The sequence below is a fragment of the Besnoitia besnoiti genome, chromosome I, assembly GCF_002563875.1.
Source record: "Besnoitia besnoiti strain Bb-Ger1 chromosome I, whole genome shotgun sequence".
In the NCBI taxonomy this organism is placed as follows: domain Eukaryota; phylum Apicomplexa; class Conoidasida; order Eucoccidiorida; family Sarcocystidae; genus Besnoitia; species Besnoitia besnoiti.
In genome coordinates, this window is record NC_042356.1 from 7,278,136 (window position 1) to 7,294,822 (window position 16,687).

At 58.3% G+C, this 16,687-nt stretch overlaps 2 protein-coding genes across 2 annotated transcripts; one reads left to right on the top strand and one right to left on the bottom strand.

Moving 5' to 3' along the window:
* Nucleotides 1-1,922: 1,922 nt before the first annotated feature.
* On the top strand, nucleotides 1,923-11,198 carry BESB_010270 (START domain-containing protein; the record flags this gene model as incomplete). The annotated part of the gene is made up of 18 exons (XM_029359781.1): nucleotides 1,923-2,314; nucleotides 2,709-2,860; nucleotides 3,355-3,497; nucleotides 4,047-4,142; nucleotides 4,452-4,519; nucleotides 4,772-4,909; nucleotides 5,267-5,378; nucleotides 5,477-5,570; nucleotides 5,987-6,297; nucleotides 6,627-6,909; nucleotides 7,580-7,654; nucleotides 8,122-8,200; nucleotides 8,607-8,822; nucleotides 9,238-9,349; nucleotides 9,769-9,821; nucleotides 10,160-10,224; nucleotides 10,535-10,617; nucleotides 11,073-11,198. 18 exons carry the CDS (start codon nucleotides 1,923-1,925, stop codon nucleotides 11,196-11,198), a joined length of 2,598 nt encoding a protein of 865 aa, XP_029222694.1.
* Nucleotides 11,199-11,750: 552 nt separating this feature from the next.
* On the bottom strand, nucleotides 11,751-15,242 carry BESB_010280 (uncharacterized protein; the record flags this gene model as incomplete). Its single annotated transcript, XM_029359782.1, has 1 exon — nucleotides 11,751-15,242. The coding sequence occupies one exon, from the start codon at nucleotides 15,240-15,242 to the stop codon at nucleotides 11,751-11,753; it is 3,492 nt and encodes a 1,163-aa protein (XP_029222695.1).
* Between the last annotated feature and the right edge of the window lie 1,445 nt (nucleotides 15,243-16,687).

A 16,687-nucleotide genomic window follows, 5' to 3' on the forward strand; every position in this document is an offset into this window, starting at 1 on the left:
TCAGCGGGCCTAGACAGAACCCGCCGCGTCGCTCTATCGTGTGAGACGCGCATCTCTCTTCTCACATCAGAGGATTGAGTCACCAGGCGACACCCAGGCAAAACCGCTTGGGGACTACACAGACACCACCGTAAAGTGCGCAAGCTCTTCGCCACCGTGGGGTTAGTTAGACCAGTCGCTGTCTGTCCAGTGACTACTGATCTGCCTCTGCTTAGGATACCTGCCTCTGCCTAGGATACCTGCCTCTCGCAACGAGGGAAATCGCCAGTCACGCGAGTGCCCCCGCTGCCTCACAGGCGCCGCCGCTGAAACTGACACTGAATCGCTACCGCACGCCGAAGGTAGAAGCCGAAAAAATCCGCCCGTTGCATCCCCCAAAGCCTCTTTGCACGGTTCGCGGCTGTCGGACGGGGAGTCACTGCGAGACGTTGCTTCGGCGTGCGCCAGAAATAGCTCCCTTGGCAAGTTAGAAGTCACTGGAACCCGCGAATGTAACTTCGCAAAGCGGGTATTGTGCCGCGGCACCGATCCTTTGTTTTCCGCGCTCAAACCCCAAAGTGGAGACGCGCTGGAGCTTACCGACGCAGCCAGCTGCACGCCAGGCCGTGTAGCCTGTCGACACGTTTCGGCCGCTGAACGCCGCGTCATCGAAAAACTGCGAAAGTCCGCGGCAGCAAACGTCAGGAAACCCACCCTGAAAAACGGTTGTGTGTCGAAACGTAAGGAGACTCTGCAGCTCACTTTGGAACAGGGAATGGCTGGGATCCCGCGACGAGGGAGAAAGACAGTTGTAGTGCGGCTTCCTCGAGAAGTGTAGCGGCTTTTTGCGTCTGCTCCCCCGCCAGCGGTTTCTGTCCCAACCCCGCCCGTCGCACGCGCACGCTTCCTGTGTCTCTTCTTGCGCAAACGCGTCCAGCTTTCTCCGCGTTTGAGCTCCTTGTCCAATGCGGCGCGGAACGGATTCATTGTTTCGCTGATAGAAGTACCCGCGTTCCGTTAGCACCCTTTCGCGCGTTTTCACGCGGCGCCTGCGAGGCAGCGCCCCGCGCTCAAACCCGCCGCGGAGAGTTAGCGAAAACGAGAACTGGGAGAGCTGTTTCGGTAGCTGTCCCGTGACTGACGACTTCACTCACGCAAAGAACGCGTGCGGAATGGGTTTTTCATCTCCTTCACCTGCACGTTCTGGCATTTTCAGCTCGCTCATCCACCCTCTTCAACGGCGGGCTCCCCCGTGTCTGTTTCTTCGCCGCCGCGGCTGCAAACTCGATCGAAGGCGGGATATCTGCTGCTTCGTTGCACGCGTTTCCCTTCCAGCGAGGCGAGCCCGACGCCTTACGTTGACCGGCCTCATGGGGCCAGATGCAAGCGGAAATCGTTTGACGCGTGGCGCTCTCTTTTTTCGGTGCTCTGGAGGCCGCAGTGTAAGACTGCTGTCAAGATTGGTGGAGCGACGCCACGGGCGCGCTTCTCTAGCAAAGGGGGTCTCTGCTGCGGTACCAGCTGTGCGCAAAACACTAGAGGAACCCGTCCTCTTTTTTAGCTGACTTCCGCGCGACCTTCGCCCGCCACCCCAGACAGAGATCCCTCTCTGCTGAGCTGCTCAAAGGCCCAGTCGCCCAGCACTCCTCTCTCTCTTTTACGGCATCTCGATTCCCCGCTTCCGCCCTCCTCTCGCTGCGAAGACCTGCAAGGCGGCCATCGCTTTCATCTCGAAGTCTCCCTGCCTCCACGGATGCGTGCGCCAATTTCGCCAGCAGGCTCGCCTTCTCCCCAGTGCGCTTCAGGGTTTTCGTTTCTCCGGTCTCTCCTGCGCCGGCAGCAGTGCCTCCACCTCTCCTGTCCTTGCTCGCGTGTCTTCCCACTCCCCCACTGCTGCTTCGGCATGCCTCTCTAGCTCCGTCACGAACCCCCTCCCCCCCCTGATGACGTCTCCGACGAGCGCGCCGCCCCACTCGGGGCAGGCCTCGCCGGCGACGACGGGCGAGTCGACTGCGCACAAGTCAGCTCCTCCTCTGGAGATTCAGCTGCCGCTGCAGCGCCGCGGGGTGTCTCTCTCCAATTGCCTACCCTCGGACGGCCGCGAGGAGGCCCCGGTCTCCGCCCCCGCCTCCGCCCCCGCCGCCGCCCCCGCCGCCGTCTCGCCCGAGCGCCTGCAGGCCGGGACCAAGTCCGAGTCCAGCGACCCGCAGAGGGCAGGGCACAGCAAGAGCAGCCCCGCGGGGAAAAGGGGGAATCGGTCCTCCGTGGATGACGCGGCCCTCGCCGCGGCGCTCCTTCAAGGCGTCGTCGATGACATCGACGCCGTTCCCAAAGGGTGAGTCCGAGGAGAAGAGGGCAGACGCGAACGCCCCCGCTGCGCGCGGAGAGCGCGAAGAAAGACGCGAAGATGCGGGAGGGGGAGAGAGGTGCATGAAACCACGCCGCGCAGCCGGGGGATGACATACGGAAAGGACGGCGCGCCATTTCAGGGGAGAGGCGCCGCGCGTGCCGGTTGAGGAGAGGCAACGACCAGCGCTGCAACCCCCGCGGCCGGCCTCTCTCTATCTCGACACAACGCGGGGTGCCTGTCGCGCGCCTTCCTTGTACGTAGTGTCCGCTGAAGCGGCGCCAGGGGCGCCTCCGTGCACCTTTGCAGCTCGGTTTTTCTTCTCTTCGCGTCTGCGCGCATGCGGCCGACCTCCTCTCTTCTCCTGTCGGCATTGCCGCAGCTACATCACCTACTGGAATGACCGCGTCGACGAAGAGCAAGTCGAGGCTCTCGGCGAGAGCGAAGAGTTTGAGCGACTCTACATGGAGCAGCAGGCGAAGCAGCTGCCCTTTCGAACTTCCACGACGGAGTGGACGGTCAACACAGCTGCAGGTAACTTTCCGATATCCAGCTCCTCTTCACCCGAGTCGCGCCCTGCATGCGCAGGAGGTTCAGTGCGATTAGGGGAAGCATGCGCGGCGGTGATCCGCGCGAAGGCTGCTCACCACAGCAGCGCGGGGCTCTTTACATATATATATATATATATATATGTATATCTGTGTACGCGTACGTACACGCATCTATCTTCATTTTATATAACACACACACACGCATACATTCATACACACATGTACGCGTACATGCGTGCACAAACATACATATATATATATATATATATATATATATATATGTCCGTGTGGGTGTACGCATCTTTACGGGCTCACGTGCAGTATACGGTTTGTTTTCACTCACAGGCCGCGCACTATGAACCGCTGTGCAAGCTTTCCTCCGCAGCTGGGACCTGCAGAAGCCCGAGGTGAAGAGGAAGGACGCGCGAGAGTCGTGTTTCTTTCCTGTTTGTTTCTCTGTCTTCACTCCTCTCTCAGGCGCGATGGTGTGTGTGATGGCGTGGGGCCCGATCATGATGGTGCTGTGCTTCGTGGTCGGCGGCGCGCTGGGCTTCGGGTTCGCGATTGCGCACGATTTGTGGCAGATGCGGAAGAAACAGACTGCGGCTACGAAACAAAAGGTAGAAGCCTGAGCGTGGAACATTCTTCGAGGCGCTGCATCGCTGCCGCGTGCTTCTCAGGCGCTTTAGCCCGCGCGAGGTGGCCTCTGTCGAGCTGTGGGCGCGTGCGCGACTTACACGTGCATGCGCTTGGCGCCTGGCTGCTTTCGGACGGAGGCGTTTTCCCGTGTGTAGCCACAGGGCGGCGTCGCAGCTGCCTGTGACGCACGAGGCAGAAAACTACCTGGAAACGAGGGGCCTGCAGACGGCGTCCCTGGAGGGGACTTGGAAGCCGTCAACACCTCCACATATTAATATATACAATATATATATTTATGTGTTCATATATTTATACACACATATGCATATATATTTATGCTATACAGTTTTATGTATATATGTGTACAGCTATATATATATATATATATATAGATATAGATGTCTGTATGCATCGGTAGCATGGGCACGTGTGACTGGCTCTCTCGAAAGAGTGAGTCTCCGCATACACTCCTCCTCCTGCTTACATGCAGTTTCACCTTTTCGGAGAGTTTTTTTCTGGGGTGTTTTCAGCAAAAACTTGACCAGCTGATGCGTTGGGCGGACTTCCACTTCCGGAGTAGCCAGAATCAACTGCAGCTCATCTTTAAAGTTATTCTGGAATACCAGGTTCGTTTTTTCCGTTTCTACGCGTGTGCCTAACGGCCTGAGGCCCGCAAGTGATGGCTTGGTGCTTCGTCGTGGCCTCCGGCTTCCCCTTTGCGTCGGGCTCGCGCCTGAGGGGGAAGTCGAAAGCCGAGGGGCTGGCAACCGGTTTCTGTGCCCTCTGATCCAGCTGCCTCCCGCTTGTGTGCGGTCTCGGCATTCTGAAAGGTCTGAAGAAGCCGTGACTTCACGCGTTGTCTTTGTTTCTCCTGACTCCTCGTGTTACCACTGAGGCCCTCTGTGTTTTGCGCCGCCGTGGCGACTTTTGCTCAGGTTCTAGCCCGCCTCGGCGCCTTCTCGAAGACTGCGCGGTCGCAGCTGAAACTCCTCTACGCCTTCTTGTGAGTTTTTCCGTCTCAGGGGTCGGTGGCTGTCGGCCGTGTCTGTGGCAGGTGGCTAGTGGAGGAGACACGCGGTGGCGTCGTCTGGGCGTGTCCCCGGTATACGCTTGTGCTGTTATAAGCGCGCGGATGCCGTGTTGCTTTTTGCGGGCGCTCAAGACTGTCTCTCACCCCGCTTCTCGTCTCGCTACGCGCGGTTGCTGTGCCGCGGAGGCAGTTCACGCGTGCGACTGAGAGTCGTTCTGTGTGCAGGTCACGAGACGACGTCGGCCGCTGCCTCTGGCTTTATCTCGATTTCTTCGAAGACCATTTTCGAATCATGACGCGGAGCGAAATCGCCATGTGCTCGCTGGTCTGTACCGTCAGCGTCGAGTGCTGCAAGAGCTTGCGGTAGGGCTTCTTCCCTTGTGTGCGCATGCGCCATTCGTTTACGTATCTCTGGTAGAGTTCATTTACCTGCCTGTGATAGACGAGTTGGACTCCTGGTTTAGGTTATGGCCTTCGCGCGATTCCACTTGCATAGGAGGCGAGGCCGCTGCTCACTAGCCCGTGGCGGAGGATGTTTAGATGCGGGAAATTGAGGTCCTCGGGCTTGAGGTTGAGCATGTGTCGGCGTGCTAAACCCTAAACCCTAGGGTTTAGCGTGGGGTTTGCAGCTTCCCCCAGTGTCGCGTGCCGTGCTGTGGCGTGCGAATCGGCATGTGCACGACTTTTTCAGTTTTTTTCGATTTCCTCTTAATTTTTCAGGAAGAAGAAACCGCCGCCGGTTGTCCTGCGCATGATGCAAATGGTGGAAGCCCCAGCGGTGCAGCGCATCTTTGACACGGGCAAGAACGCCGCGGCCTTCGCTGTCACGCAGGTACGCTGCAGCGGCTGCTAGGGGTTCCCCGCCGACCGTACTTCTCAGGCGCGAACGGGGGAGCATGCTGACTCGAGTCTCGCTGGGTTTCGCTGCAGGACCAAAAACTCAAAGAAATGGACGCGATCATGTACGCGGACGCCGCCAAGCAGGTCCAGCGCCACATCTTGCGCGGCGGAGAGCTGCTAGACCGTAAGGCTTCCTCTCGATTGCAAAACGGCGCATCCCCTGCCCCCCGGCCCCATAAAATCTCCCAGCTGCATCTCGCACAGTCTGTGATTGTTTACATTCCTGCGTTTCTCGACATGTTGCTCGCGGATGGGATTGCTATCTAGCTGCGGCACTCTCTCTCGTTTTGCCCAAGTATGCGTGCTCAGACGTATTCCTCTCGCTTTGTATGTCTGTCGATCTTTGCTTCTGTGTTCTAGGGGCCTGTGTGCATGTATCTGTCTGAGAGCGTGTCCCATCGCCCGGCTCGCTCTGCGCCTCGCTAGCCCCGCGTCTGTGCCTGCGTGCGCGATATATATGTGCACATATACAAGCGTGTATATACATCTGAGTGTGCGGTGATTAGCGCCGTTGCGTTTTCGCTTTTTTTATGTGTCCAGCGCTTCATTCTACGCCGGCGGCAGCCCCAGCGGAATCAGAAGAAGAGACCGAGGAAGATCACTCGGATTTTTTCGACCACGAAACCGACTCGCTCATGGATCATCTGTTTTTGGGCCCGTCTGCCGCGGCCGCTGGAGGCGCAGGCGGCGTCACTCCGCCTCCGGCCGAGGGCGCGGAGTTTGTACCTCCGGGCCGTGGAGCCCAAGTCCCAGCGTCGGTGGTGTCCCCGCACAGCGAGCCTGCAGAGGACACGGAAGGCATCCGCCGCGCGAGCACCGGTGCTGCGCAGTCGCCTGCATTGGCCTCTGAGGTGAGACATCAGCACGACGCGTCTGGCTACTCTCCGCCCCAATCTGTGCCTCTGCGTGACATGCAGCCGTCGCCTGGCTCTCTGGGTGCCGCCCTTTGCGCCGAGGCCCTTCTCTTTTTTTCGTCTTCGCTGCGCCTCTTTTCACTCGCTCTGGCTGCCTGGAGGGCTGTCTGCGCGTCGCAAAGACTTTGCAGAGACGCGCCATCCACTCCCACGCGCGCGACCTCGAACGAGGAGAGCACGCGCAGCGCACACATCACATCTGAATGCACACACATCGCTCTGTGCATCTGTGTCGACACTTTGCGCGCGGTTCTCTGCGTTCGCAGGCGACGCTGCTCGGTCCGCTAAAGCCCATCGACAACTTCAACGTGGCGCTGTCGCTGACGCCGGCGGATCCGCTAGCCTCGGCGGCGTTGGCGCCCGCCGTGGGCGGTGCGGGCGGCTCAGAGCGCGCTCCCCACGCGTCGACCGGCGCGGGCTTCTCGCGCCGCACCAGCAAGCTGGTCCGACCCGCGGGTGCCGTCCCCCCGGCGGGCCCCGAGCCCCCGGCCGCGGGCGCCGTCCCCGCGGGCGCCGTGAGCCAGCGAGGCTCCTTTTATTCCGACGCAGGTAGGCGGGCGCCTGCATCCCGACGCTCGCCTCTGCAAACCTCCTTGTGGGGCGGGAGAAAAAGCACATCTCTTCGACACATCCTGTCGGTGCGTGGCTGGCGGCATGCCAGGCGTGCGTACATGCGCGACTCCGTCCTCCTTCTTCTATCCGCAGCGCCTCTCCAGTTCCGCACTCAAATCCTACGCACGTATACAGGCGCGAGCGCAGGCCTAGGCCTCTATGTAGCCGTGCGCTGTGCGGCGCGACACTCGCACAGATAGGGCCGGTTGGCTCCCTTTTTTTTTTCTCCCTAACTCTGTCGGTGGCGGGGCTTCAACGCGCAGCTCCCTGGCGGGGGCCCTCCAGGCCGCCATGCCGCGAACCTACGGAGCAGCCCAGTGTGAGATTTTTTCTGCATTCAAGTGTCGACAGTGCTTGGTGCACCCATATATAGACATCTATATATGCCCGGTTCTGTGTAAATCTATATTTAGATATATCCAGATATATATGTAGATATATGGATGGATACAGATGAGCGTCTATGAATACCGAATATCTATCTATATATATGTATGCATATAAATAAATATATATATATATATATGTCTGTTGATGTTTGTGCTGCGGTAGATGCCGCCGCTCTAGAGCCGGAATGTTGCGTTTTTTTCTTTCTTTTTCTTTTTAGACGAGGACCAGAGCCCCCGCGCCCGCGGCAAGTCTCGGCCGTCGGTAGCCCATCGAGACTCGAAGAAGCTCGACGGTGAGCCACGCGAGCAGGAATCAGATTCCAGTTCGCATTTCTGTTCGTTTCTTGACGTTTTCGTAGAGTCTCCTTGTGCGGGTTTCCTCCTGTGCCTCTCAGGCGTTTTAGAATTTTTCTCTGCCGCGCATCAGGCTGGGATGCGATGCCCTACGCGGCGGCGTAGCCTGTGCGAGAGAGTGGCGCCCGCAGCTCTGTGTCTGGCTCAGTCTGACGCTTTGTTTTATTCATCTGTATATGCACGTCCCACATTTTTTTAACACGCCTGTCTGCATATGCACAGATCGCGTACGCAGAAAAGTCCCTTGTGATGATTTCACCGATTCCGCGTCTCGCGCCCTCTAGGCGGGGCTTTGCTTTAAGCGCTCTCTAGCTGGAACTCCTAAAACTGCAAGCGCCAATACACTTCTGCATGCGCACAGTGGTGCGAGCTAGAGCTTGTTGCGGTGATGCGCGCTGCGTGTCAGCAGCGGGCCCACCTCGCTTGTTCAAGTCCTACCAGGATCTCGTGGATTTCGACGTCAACCTGAAGCACCAGACGCCAATGTAAGCGCCGAGGGACGAGCGCAGCGTCTCTCTCGACTGGGCGGCATCCGTGCTTCAAGTCTCTCGAAAGGAGACTCGAGGGTGGATAGACATTCGAGACACTTGATCGCGTGGAGTGTGAAACTTGGACACGCTTCATGGGGCTTTTGCCTATGTCTTCCATTCTGCGTCGCACCTACGGCCGCGCAGGTTTTCACAGCTGCGCCAAGGCACATTCATCTACCTGTGTCTGTATTTATGCATATCTCTCTCTGTATATATCTATACCCATGTTTATGTCTAGATGTGTGTCTGTCCATGTGTGTATGCGTCTGTGTGTCTTTTCCGCACGGTTTCGGGTGTGCTATCGCCGTCGTTCTGCTCTTCCCGCTGATCGTCTGTCGGGTTGTGTTGTTTTTCTCTCCAGCGGGCTGTATGAATTCGACTTCCTCGACGAGAAGATGGCGCAGGACGTGAACGACCCGAGCTGGGAGTTGACGGTTGACCAGAAGGGCATCAGAGTGTACAAATACATCGCGCCGAATTCCCCCGTCGTCCTCGTGAAGGCCTACGCGGAGCTGGAGGGCATTCCCATGCCGGTGCTGTGCCATGAAATCCGCGACATTCAGATGCGACTGCAATGGTAGGTTCCTTCTCCGCAGAACCCAGACTCAGGCTGACGCGAAAGCAGGAATCGAGCTAAGCTTTGAGCGCCTCGCTGCAGCAGTGTGAGAATATCTATCTTCGCGGATGAAGGCCAAGTAGCTCGCCAAGAAGACGCCCAAAACCGTTTACACAAGCTTTTTTGGCCGAAGACAGCGCGTTTCATAATCATGAATCTACGCTTCATATAATTGCACAATTGACGCCGAGACGGATACCAGATTTTACCCGTAGTATCACTGCTACATTAGTGTTTCCAGATTTTGTAAAAATTTTCTTCTCAAAAAAGCCGGGCCGTGAGGGTCCGTCGCGCCCTCGCGGCACTCAGAGGCGACAGAGTGTTCGCTTGCGCAGCAGTCTCGCGGTCTGCATGCGCCATCTGTCGTCTTCATTAGGGATTCAACCTTCGAGGACTACCGCATCATTGAGTCGAACGTGAACCACAACGAAATCATCTACTGCCTTATGAAGGCGCCGTTCCCCGTCTCTAACAGAGACTTCCTTCAGGTACAGTTTGCGGCGCATTCTGCCCAGCACCTACGCGCTGCGCGCCCGAACCATGTCTCCTTACATACACACAGTTGGATAGATTCAAAAAAAGCGAAGTAACAGTGCAAAACTTTGCCGCTGTAGGCCGGTCAGCAGACCAGCACAGGGCCGCGACGGCACGCCAGACGGCGATGCTTCGATTCCTTCGCCGCGTCTCTGGCGCATCCGTGGAGGCTTGCGTGTCTTGTCGCCTCTCGTTGTGCGCGTTTTTCGAACAAAGAAGCTGTCGAGGGACGCGTCGCCGATGTGCCTTGCCGCAGTCTCACGGCATCGATGTTGGCGTCTCTTTTGGTTTGCCGGCGGCTTTTCTTTCGATTTACGCCTCTCATGTCCCGCGTTTCGTCTCTGCTTTCTGCGTCACTCGTTTGCTTCTGCAGTGGCGACGCACGGAGGTTGACCTCGAGGCGGGCGTCGTGAAAATGCTCATGCGGTAGGCTCTATAAAAATAAAAGTATGAAGTGCCGATTTCTCCCACTTCACGCATATATCTATATACATGAATTTATAGATACATAGATGTATGTTGTATATGCATGCGCTACGTATCTCCGTTTGTGTGTACATTAATTATATATATATATATACATACCCCTGTATCTATCTTTATATATATTTATGTATGTACGTATTTGCATACGTACCTGGGTGAGCATATCTGGGCTGTCTGTGGCTGAGGTCGTGCCTCGAGGCGCTCTGTGTGGGGACAGGCGTCCTGCTGCGATTGCGTACGTGCGTGCACAACACGGGTGAATCTGTTTGCGCTCGCAGCTCGGCGTCGCATCCCTCAGTGCCTGAACGCCCCGGAGTCGTTCGCGCCGAAACCATTCTCTCCGGTAGGTCTTCATCTGTCTCTGCCGGCCCTTGCTGGCGGAGTGTAACCCCCGCATTCTTCATGTCGTTTGTCGCGCTGAAAATGCATCTCGCCAGGTGCGTTGCAAAGGCCGTTACAGCCTACTTGGCTGCGTGTTTGGCTGCAAACATTTGTCCCCCGAGCTGCTCAAAAAGCGCGCACGCCGCGTCTGCCGCCACTAGCACAGATGCCTGTGGGTTCCCCGTCGGAGCGCCAGGCCTAGGCGCAGAGGAGCTTCCTCCGCTGCAGGGTCGAATCCTGTTTTTGCTGCATCTGCTTTGCTTTTTTCGCAGGTTATGTCATGCAGGCGAGAGGCCCGAACTCCTCTTCAGTTTTCATTCTCGCGCAGACGGATGTCAAAGGGCTCATTCCCAAGGTGAGGCAAGCAAACGTCGAAGCAGGCGATTCTTTGCACGCAGAGATTCCGAGAAAAAAACAGTCTTGAAGAATACTCGAGACTTCACTGCATATACACACGTGTGTACCCCTGAGCTCGTATATTTTTATACGTCTATGCACACGTATAGGAATGGACGTGCGTTCTCGCTTATTTCGGTCGATATTCAGCCACGTGTTGCAAGCTCATGTCTGCATACATCTCTGCGTCTGCACGCACCCATGCACGTATTGGTTCACAGCTTGATGGCTGCCATCTCACGCCCTGCGCTTTCCTAACCCCCTACGTATGCGTATGCGAGGTATGTAGACAGACATCTCAACACACGCATATGTCTATATATGTATATATATATATATATATATATATGATTGTGGAGGTTGAGGCCGGCAGCGGCATGAGAGACGCTGCAGTCGCCTGCTCATGTGCTGCAGTGGGTAGTCAATACGACGGCTGCACGTGCCCCCGTCGGATGGGTCGAGAATCTGCGGAAGGCGTGCCTCAAGTTCATGAAGGAACACGGCACGGAGGTCCCTGCATCATCCCTCGTCTCCTCCTGAGCGGCGAAGACAGTTGCCCTGCAGCTGACCAAACAGCTGTGTCTCCATCGCGGGGGGGGGGGGGGGGGGGGGCGCGAAGCCCGAGGCGCATGCGATGCCCGCAAGTTGTGTCGCCTAGGGATGGTATGGTGTGGAGAGGCAGGGCATTGTCTCCCGTGTGTCACTGCGCTTAAGCGCCGCACAGCATACACGTATCGTTGTGCGTGGACGAGCGCGCAAGCCAGCCACGTACCCTAGTTTGGTAGTGACCTCTGGAGGCATGTGCGTGGATCTCGAAAGTCGCGTTGTCGCTGAAACCCTCAAGACGCTCTTGCGCAAACACCGTTCGCTTCCAACTCCGTGGCGGTTGACCGAGCCGCAGGCGCCTCGGTAAGACGCGCCTGGATTCGATCTTCCGCGGCCGTGACTCTGAGAGAAAACAAAATACGCTGCGGATGACGGCGAAGCAGAAAGTCTGTTCTCTTACCCCCAGAGGACATGCGCCAGCGAGTTGGCAAACGCCACGCGCGAGTTCTGGGTATTTGCCGCGGAAAACGAAAACAGTAAAGCTTTTTAGGAGGCGACGGGTTCGTTGGCGGCAGGAACGGTTGTACGTCTAGCACAGGATGCGCCTGCGGAATTGGGTGTAGCTGAGAGCATGTCCAATTCGCGCTTCAGATTAGAAACGATTTGGTTGATTTCGCTTCGCTGCAAACTGAGAGCAGACAGCTCGAGCTCCCTGCCGTCGTCGTGATAGCGAGACAGCCAGGCACGAATCTGTGTCGCGCGCAGCGCACGGTAGTCGCGTTCGCCTACTAGGCAGCTGTTTTCTTCCATGAAGGGCTCCGCGCACCGAGATACGTACTCCGACCACGGCACTGCGATGTCGCGTAACTCGACGAGGCCTATCGCTCTGCAGCACACGGGTACATCCGTCGCTTCTTCAGGTGCACGTTCGCCTCTCAGCGCCGCGAAAGGAGACAGGAAGGGAGACAGGGCCCGCGCGGCGGCAACGCAGGCTCGGATAGCTGAAAACGCGCGCCTCTTTGGGTCTGCATTTGCGCATGCGCCCTCGTCTGCCGGCAAGCACGACGTAGAAGAGATCTTGGCGCTGCCTGCCGCAGCGGAACGAGACGTCTCTCCACCGAATCCCTCATCTGTCGCCCGGCAAATCGCCTCCGCCATGAACGCCGCACAGCTGGCATCGAAGAAACATCCCCACAGGAACTCCGACGCCCCAGTCTCGCTGCAGCCGGCGAGGGACGCGCGCGCATCCGGCAGATCCAATGGCGCCCTCTGCGTAGGCTCCGTTTTTTTCTCGTCCCTGGCGTCGCATGTGTCTCCCTGCGAGACACGGCGCGCTTCCAGGCCCCACAGGAGAGGCCGCGGGAGAGAGAAGGCGCACGCGAACCACAGCGCCAGGGCGACACTCGCGCGCTGGCGCTCGCTGAGGCCCCCAGCGTTCTGAGTCGTCTCGCCCGTAATCGTTTCCAGAAGATTCAGAAGGCGCTTGAGGCGGGCGAACGAGGAAAACCGCCGCCACGGTGCGCTGAACATCTCGCAGAAGACCGTCCAGTACGCGTTGCGCACCGGCTCCGCGGCGCCGATGACAGTCGCAGCAGCTCTGTGAAATGCGGTGAACATCCTCTCCATGTCGGCTTGGGTCACGCGCAGCCGCGAGGCTTGAACGCTCCGCAGCGCCGTGGAGCTGAGCTTCGCTGAGGCCTCTTCTCGGCGAGCCCGCTTGACTGCGGCCGCCCCAGGAGCTGCGCACTCTGCTGAAAACGCGCGCTTCCCTGCTTCGGCCGGTCGGCAGGTTGGGCACTCGCGGGCGCGCGACGCCTCAGGAGACTCAGAGGACTGCGCTGTCCCCCCGCCTGACGACGACACCGAGCCCGGGGGTGCGTCTGCGCCTCGGGCGCTTTGAGGCGGCAGCGTGGGCACCTCGACGAGGGCGACAGGCGGGTTTTGACGCTTCTCTCTCTCCGCGTTGACGAATTGGCCGCCGCCAACGGACTCGGCGCTGACCACGAGGCCGTCGAACGCGAGGTCTCCAGCGGGTCCTAGGGGATCTTCGATGCAATACAGGCAAATACCGACTTCGCCCGAGCCCGCCTTCGGGCCGCGAGAGTCCCCTTCTTCATTCGGCAGCCAGTCGCTGAGGTAGCGACCGTCGACGGCGCCACTCCACAGAGGAGGCGAGACACGCGCGCGGCCTGCGTCGCCTGGGGAGTTGCGGGCTGTCTTCTCACCTGGCGCGAGTGAAGCCTGCGGACTCCAAATCTGCGTCGCCTGGTCATAGGCCTGCCGCCAGAGGACTTCCACGCCAGCCTCCGTTGTTAGAGAATCCTCGCCCGGTGCGCGAGCTTGCCTCTCCGTTGTCGTGCCGGGGGAATTCCCCAGCTCCTTCCGCAGCTCCTCCCGCAGAACCTGCTCTGTGTAATTTTCGAAAACGCATTTGCGGCCCGTCGCCCGGATCACTAGCGCGAGGAAGGCCGCTGCCGAGCGGCTGCGGAGACAGAAGGGCTCGATCCCTGAGGCAAGAGCAAGGAAAGGGTCTTTGACTTTCCGGGCGATCAACTCTCCGGAGGTGACGGCCAGGCCCACGCGGTCTCTCGCCAGCAGCGCGGTCGCTGTCAGCAGAATCTTGTGGCCTGCATGCAGGCGATCAAACGCTCCGGCGACCACAAGGTGGCCAAGGCGGAACTCCGTCTGGAGAAACCGGCACAGAGGCATGTGAAGACGTCGAGAGGCTGAGCTCGTCGAGGGGTCGCTTCCTCCTCTCTCGCTTAGAGAGCACATCGGGCTGCCGGTGTTTTTCGCTGTCGACAGCAGTGGGAAGGGTACAGCTATGCGTACGCCATCCGCCACAGTGTCCGCCGCATCGTCCGGACTCAGAGGGCACCGATTCATACACGCGGAGCAAAGGCGAGATTCTGAGGGACCCCATGGAGGAGAAGAGGGAAGCGCACACGGGCGGCCTGTGGCCCCCGAACCCTCTCCGTTATTCGCCGATGGACAGGCATCCTGCCCAGGTGAAAAGTCCCCTTCATACCGGGAGGACGGCGGCAAGGTTCTTGTGGCGCAAGCGGGGCTCTCCGGTCGGCCTGGCGCGGTCGCCGCGGATTCACTCGAGGCAAGATGGTCACCTTTCCCTCCTGTCGTCCCCCGCTGGGTAAACGCCGGTGCGTCTTCGCTTGACGGCGAGGCGGAAAAGACACACTCGGCTCGGAGACGGCCAGCCTCGACTTGATCCGACGCAAGCAAGCGGGCGACAGCGGAATCCAAGCACACGGTTCGCAGTCGTGGTTCTTTCTGTACATACTCGCAGAAGCTGGTGTCAGTGAAGCGGAAGTTGGGATCGATGAAATTCGTTATGGAGACACTATTCTCCTCGTGCCCTGGCTTCGTTTTCCTGCATTTTGTGCCCGAGTTTCGGATGAACGCGGAATGGTTCTCAGCTGCACAAGGTGTCTGTACAGTGGGGAAGGTCCGGACGTGGGCCGCAACGGCATTGAGGAAGTTTCGCCTCCACCCCCGTTCCGCCTCGACTGGAAGAAGAAAGATATCTGACGCCCCGCTGCCCGATGACAAGATACCGTAGAGGCGGTGTATCAGACGAAACACGCAGCAGCAGAGCCAGGCAGGCTTCTCTGTTGCTGTTGTGCCGCCATCCAGACGAGCGTCCGGCGGTGCGACTGTATGGGCTGTACACACCCTCCCCTGTTCTTTCTCAGAGTCAGTAAAACAAAGAGGCGGTCCAACTGGAAGGCAGACGTACAGATATCCGTTTGTGGCTGTCTTTGCTGCAAGAAGGAATGAGACGAGGTCGGCGAGCATGCAGCGACCGTGGCCTGCCTCGATGCATTGAGCTGGCGGTTCGGCGTTTTGTGCACTGGCAGGCGCTCTCTCTTCTATGGAGCGATACGGACAAGAACCGAGAGGGTTTGCGGAATCACTGTTAGGCCAGATGGCGGCGCGGCAAGCCCCGGGTGAAAGGGTTAGACAAGACACGGTCTGTGACTGGAAAAGGCACTGCGCTCGACGCCAAGCAGAGGCCACCATAGTGTCCTCCCTCGTTCGGCATAGCTTGATCAGATGAATACGGACAAAGGGAAGCCAGCGAATCAAGTTGAAGATGGATGAGTCTAAGCACCGGCGGCAAGGAAAAGCGAACCCGCCTAGCAACTCGCAGCACTGCCCGCGTTGCCTTCAAAAGCGGTTTGCATGTGTGTGTCGCCCGTGCGTTCCAAGCGCTGTGGTAGTTTGCAGGAAAAAAGAAAGCACTCCAGCGTCGGAGGCCACGAGGGACTAAAACCCTGCCACCGAATTTTTGTACAACGAAAATTGCACGGCCGATCCAACGGGGGGCGACTTGTGAAACTGTTTACATCTGTAGAGATGCAGTGCGCTCACGGGCAGCCCACTACTGAGGTGACCCTGTTCCTGCCTAGCACGATTCGCGCGCGTTGCTGTCGCCTCAGAGCTGGGGTCATCAACAGCGCACTAGTCGACGTCATTTCAGCCGTTGGGTTTCCTTGCGTCAGCAAATTACTCAGACTATCATGTTCTTTCTGTTTCTTGCCCGGCCTCTGTGCAGGGGACAGCTTCTGGCAGCCGATTCGCCACACGCCATTGGATGGCCCATCAGTCACCGTGCTTGTTACTCACCCAGCGAAATCGCCGCCGCAGAGTTGGCGACTCAGCATCGTGTTATCATGCACATAAATGGACTTGTATGATTTGCTTGTTCAGTCCCCGAAGCTCCCTTGGCCTTGCAAGCCCGTATGCCGGGACGCCGTATGCACGCTACGGCGTTACCTGTTTTAGCCGAGCGAGCGACTATTGAGTTCGGCGTTCACGACGACGGAACGCCAGGGTTGTTGGTTTGCGCTCTCCTGCTGAGTCCTCACCGCACTACAGAACAGGTGCCAACGTGAAGAAACGAATTCTGGTGGTATATCCACTGTATCAGCCGTCCAGACGTGTCTGATGTGGCCGGGTAGGAATGCGCCGAAGCGCCGCTGGAACCTCAGTGCACCGAGACAGGACAGCGTTTCAGTGCAGTACAACTCTATCGCAGCCGCAGCAGCGACGATGAGTTTATCCCCACCATCCACCCCCCCGTCGTGTCGAGGTGTGTGTTGCCACGCACGCATCGGGATAGTCCGGGATGAATTCGCACCACGGCACGCCAAACGCCAAGCCGGAAGCTGCGCCTGTGGCACAACGGTGGACGCCAAACATGTATATACGGCAGGCCATCACGGATGCTGCTTCAGAAACGGCGTGCCTCTGTTTACTTCACGGCATCGCTGTCTGCTTTTCCAGTGACATTATGTCGACGATCACTTTCAACTGACTCTGAGCAGTTCCACAAGAACTCGCCGTGTAACGCGTTGAAGGAGAAGCCACATGGTCTGAGCGCTGAGGTGAGCGGCGCAGTCTATTGCGCTTCCTCCCGTCATGCCACATCCCGCACGCGACAAAACACGCCCCGAAAACCGCCT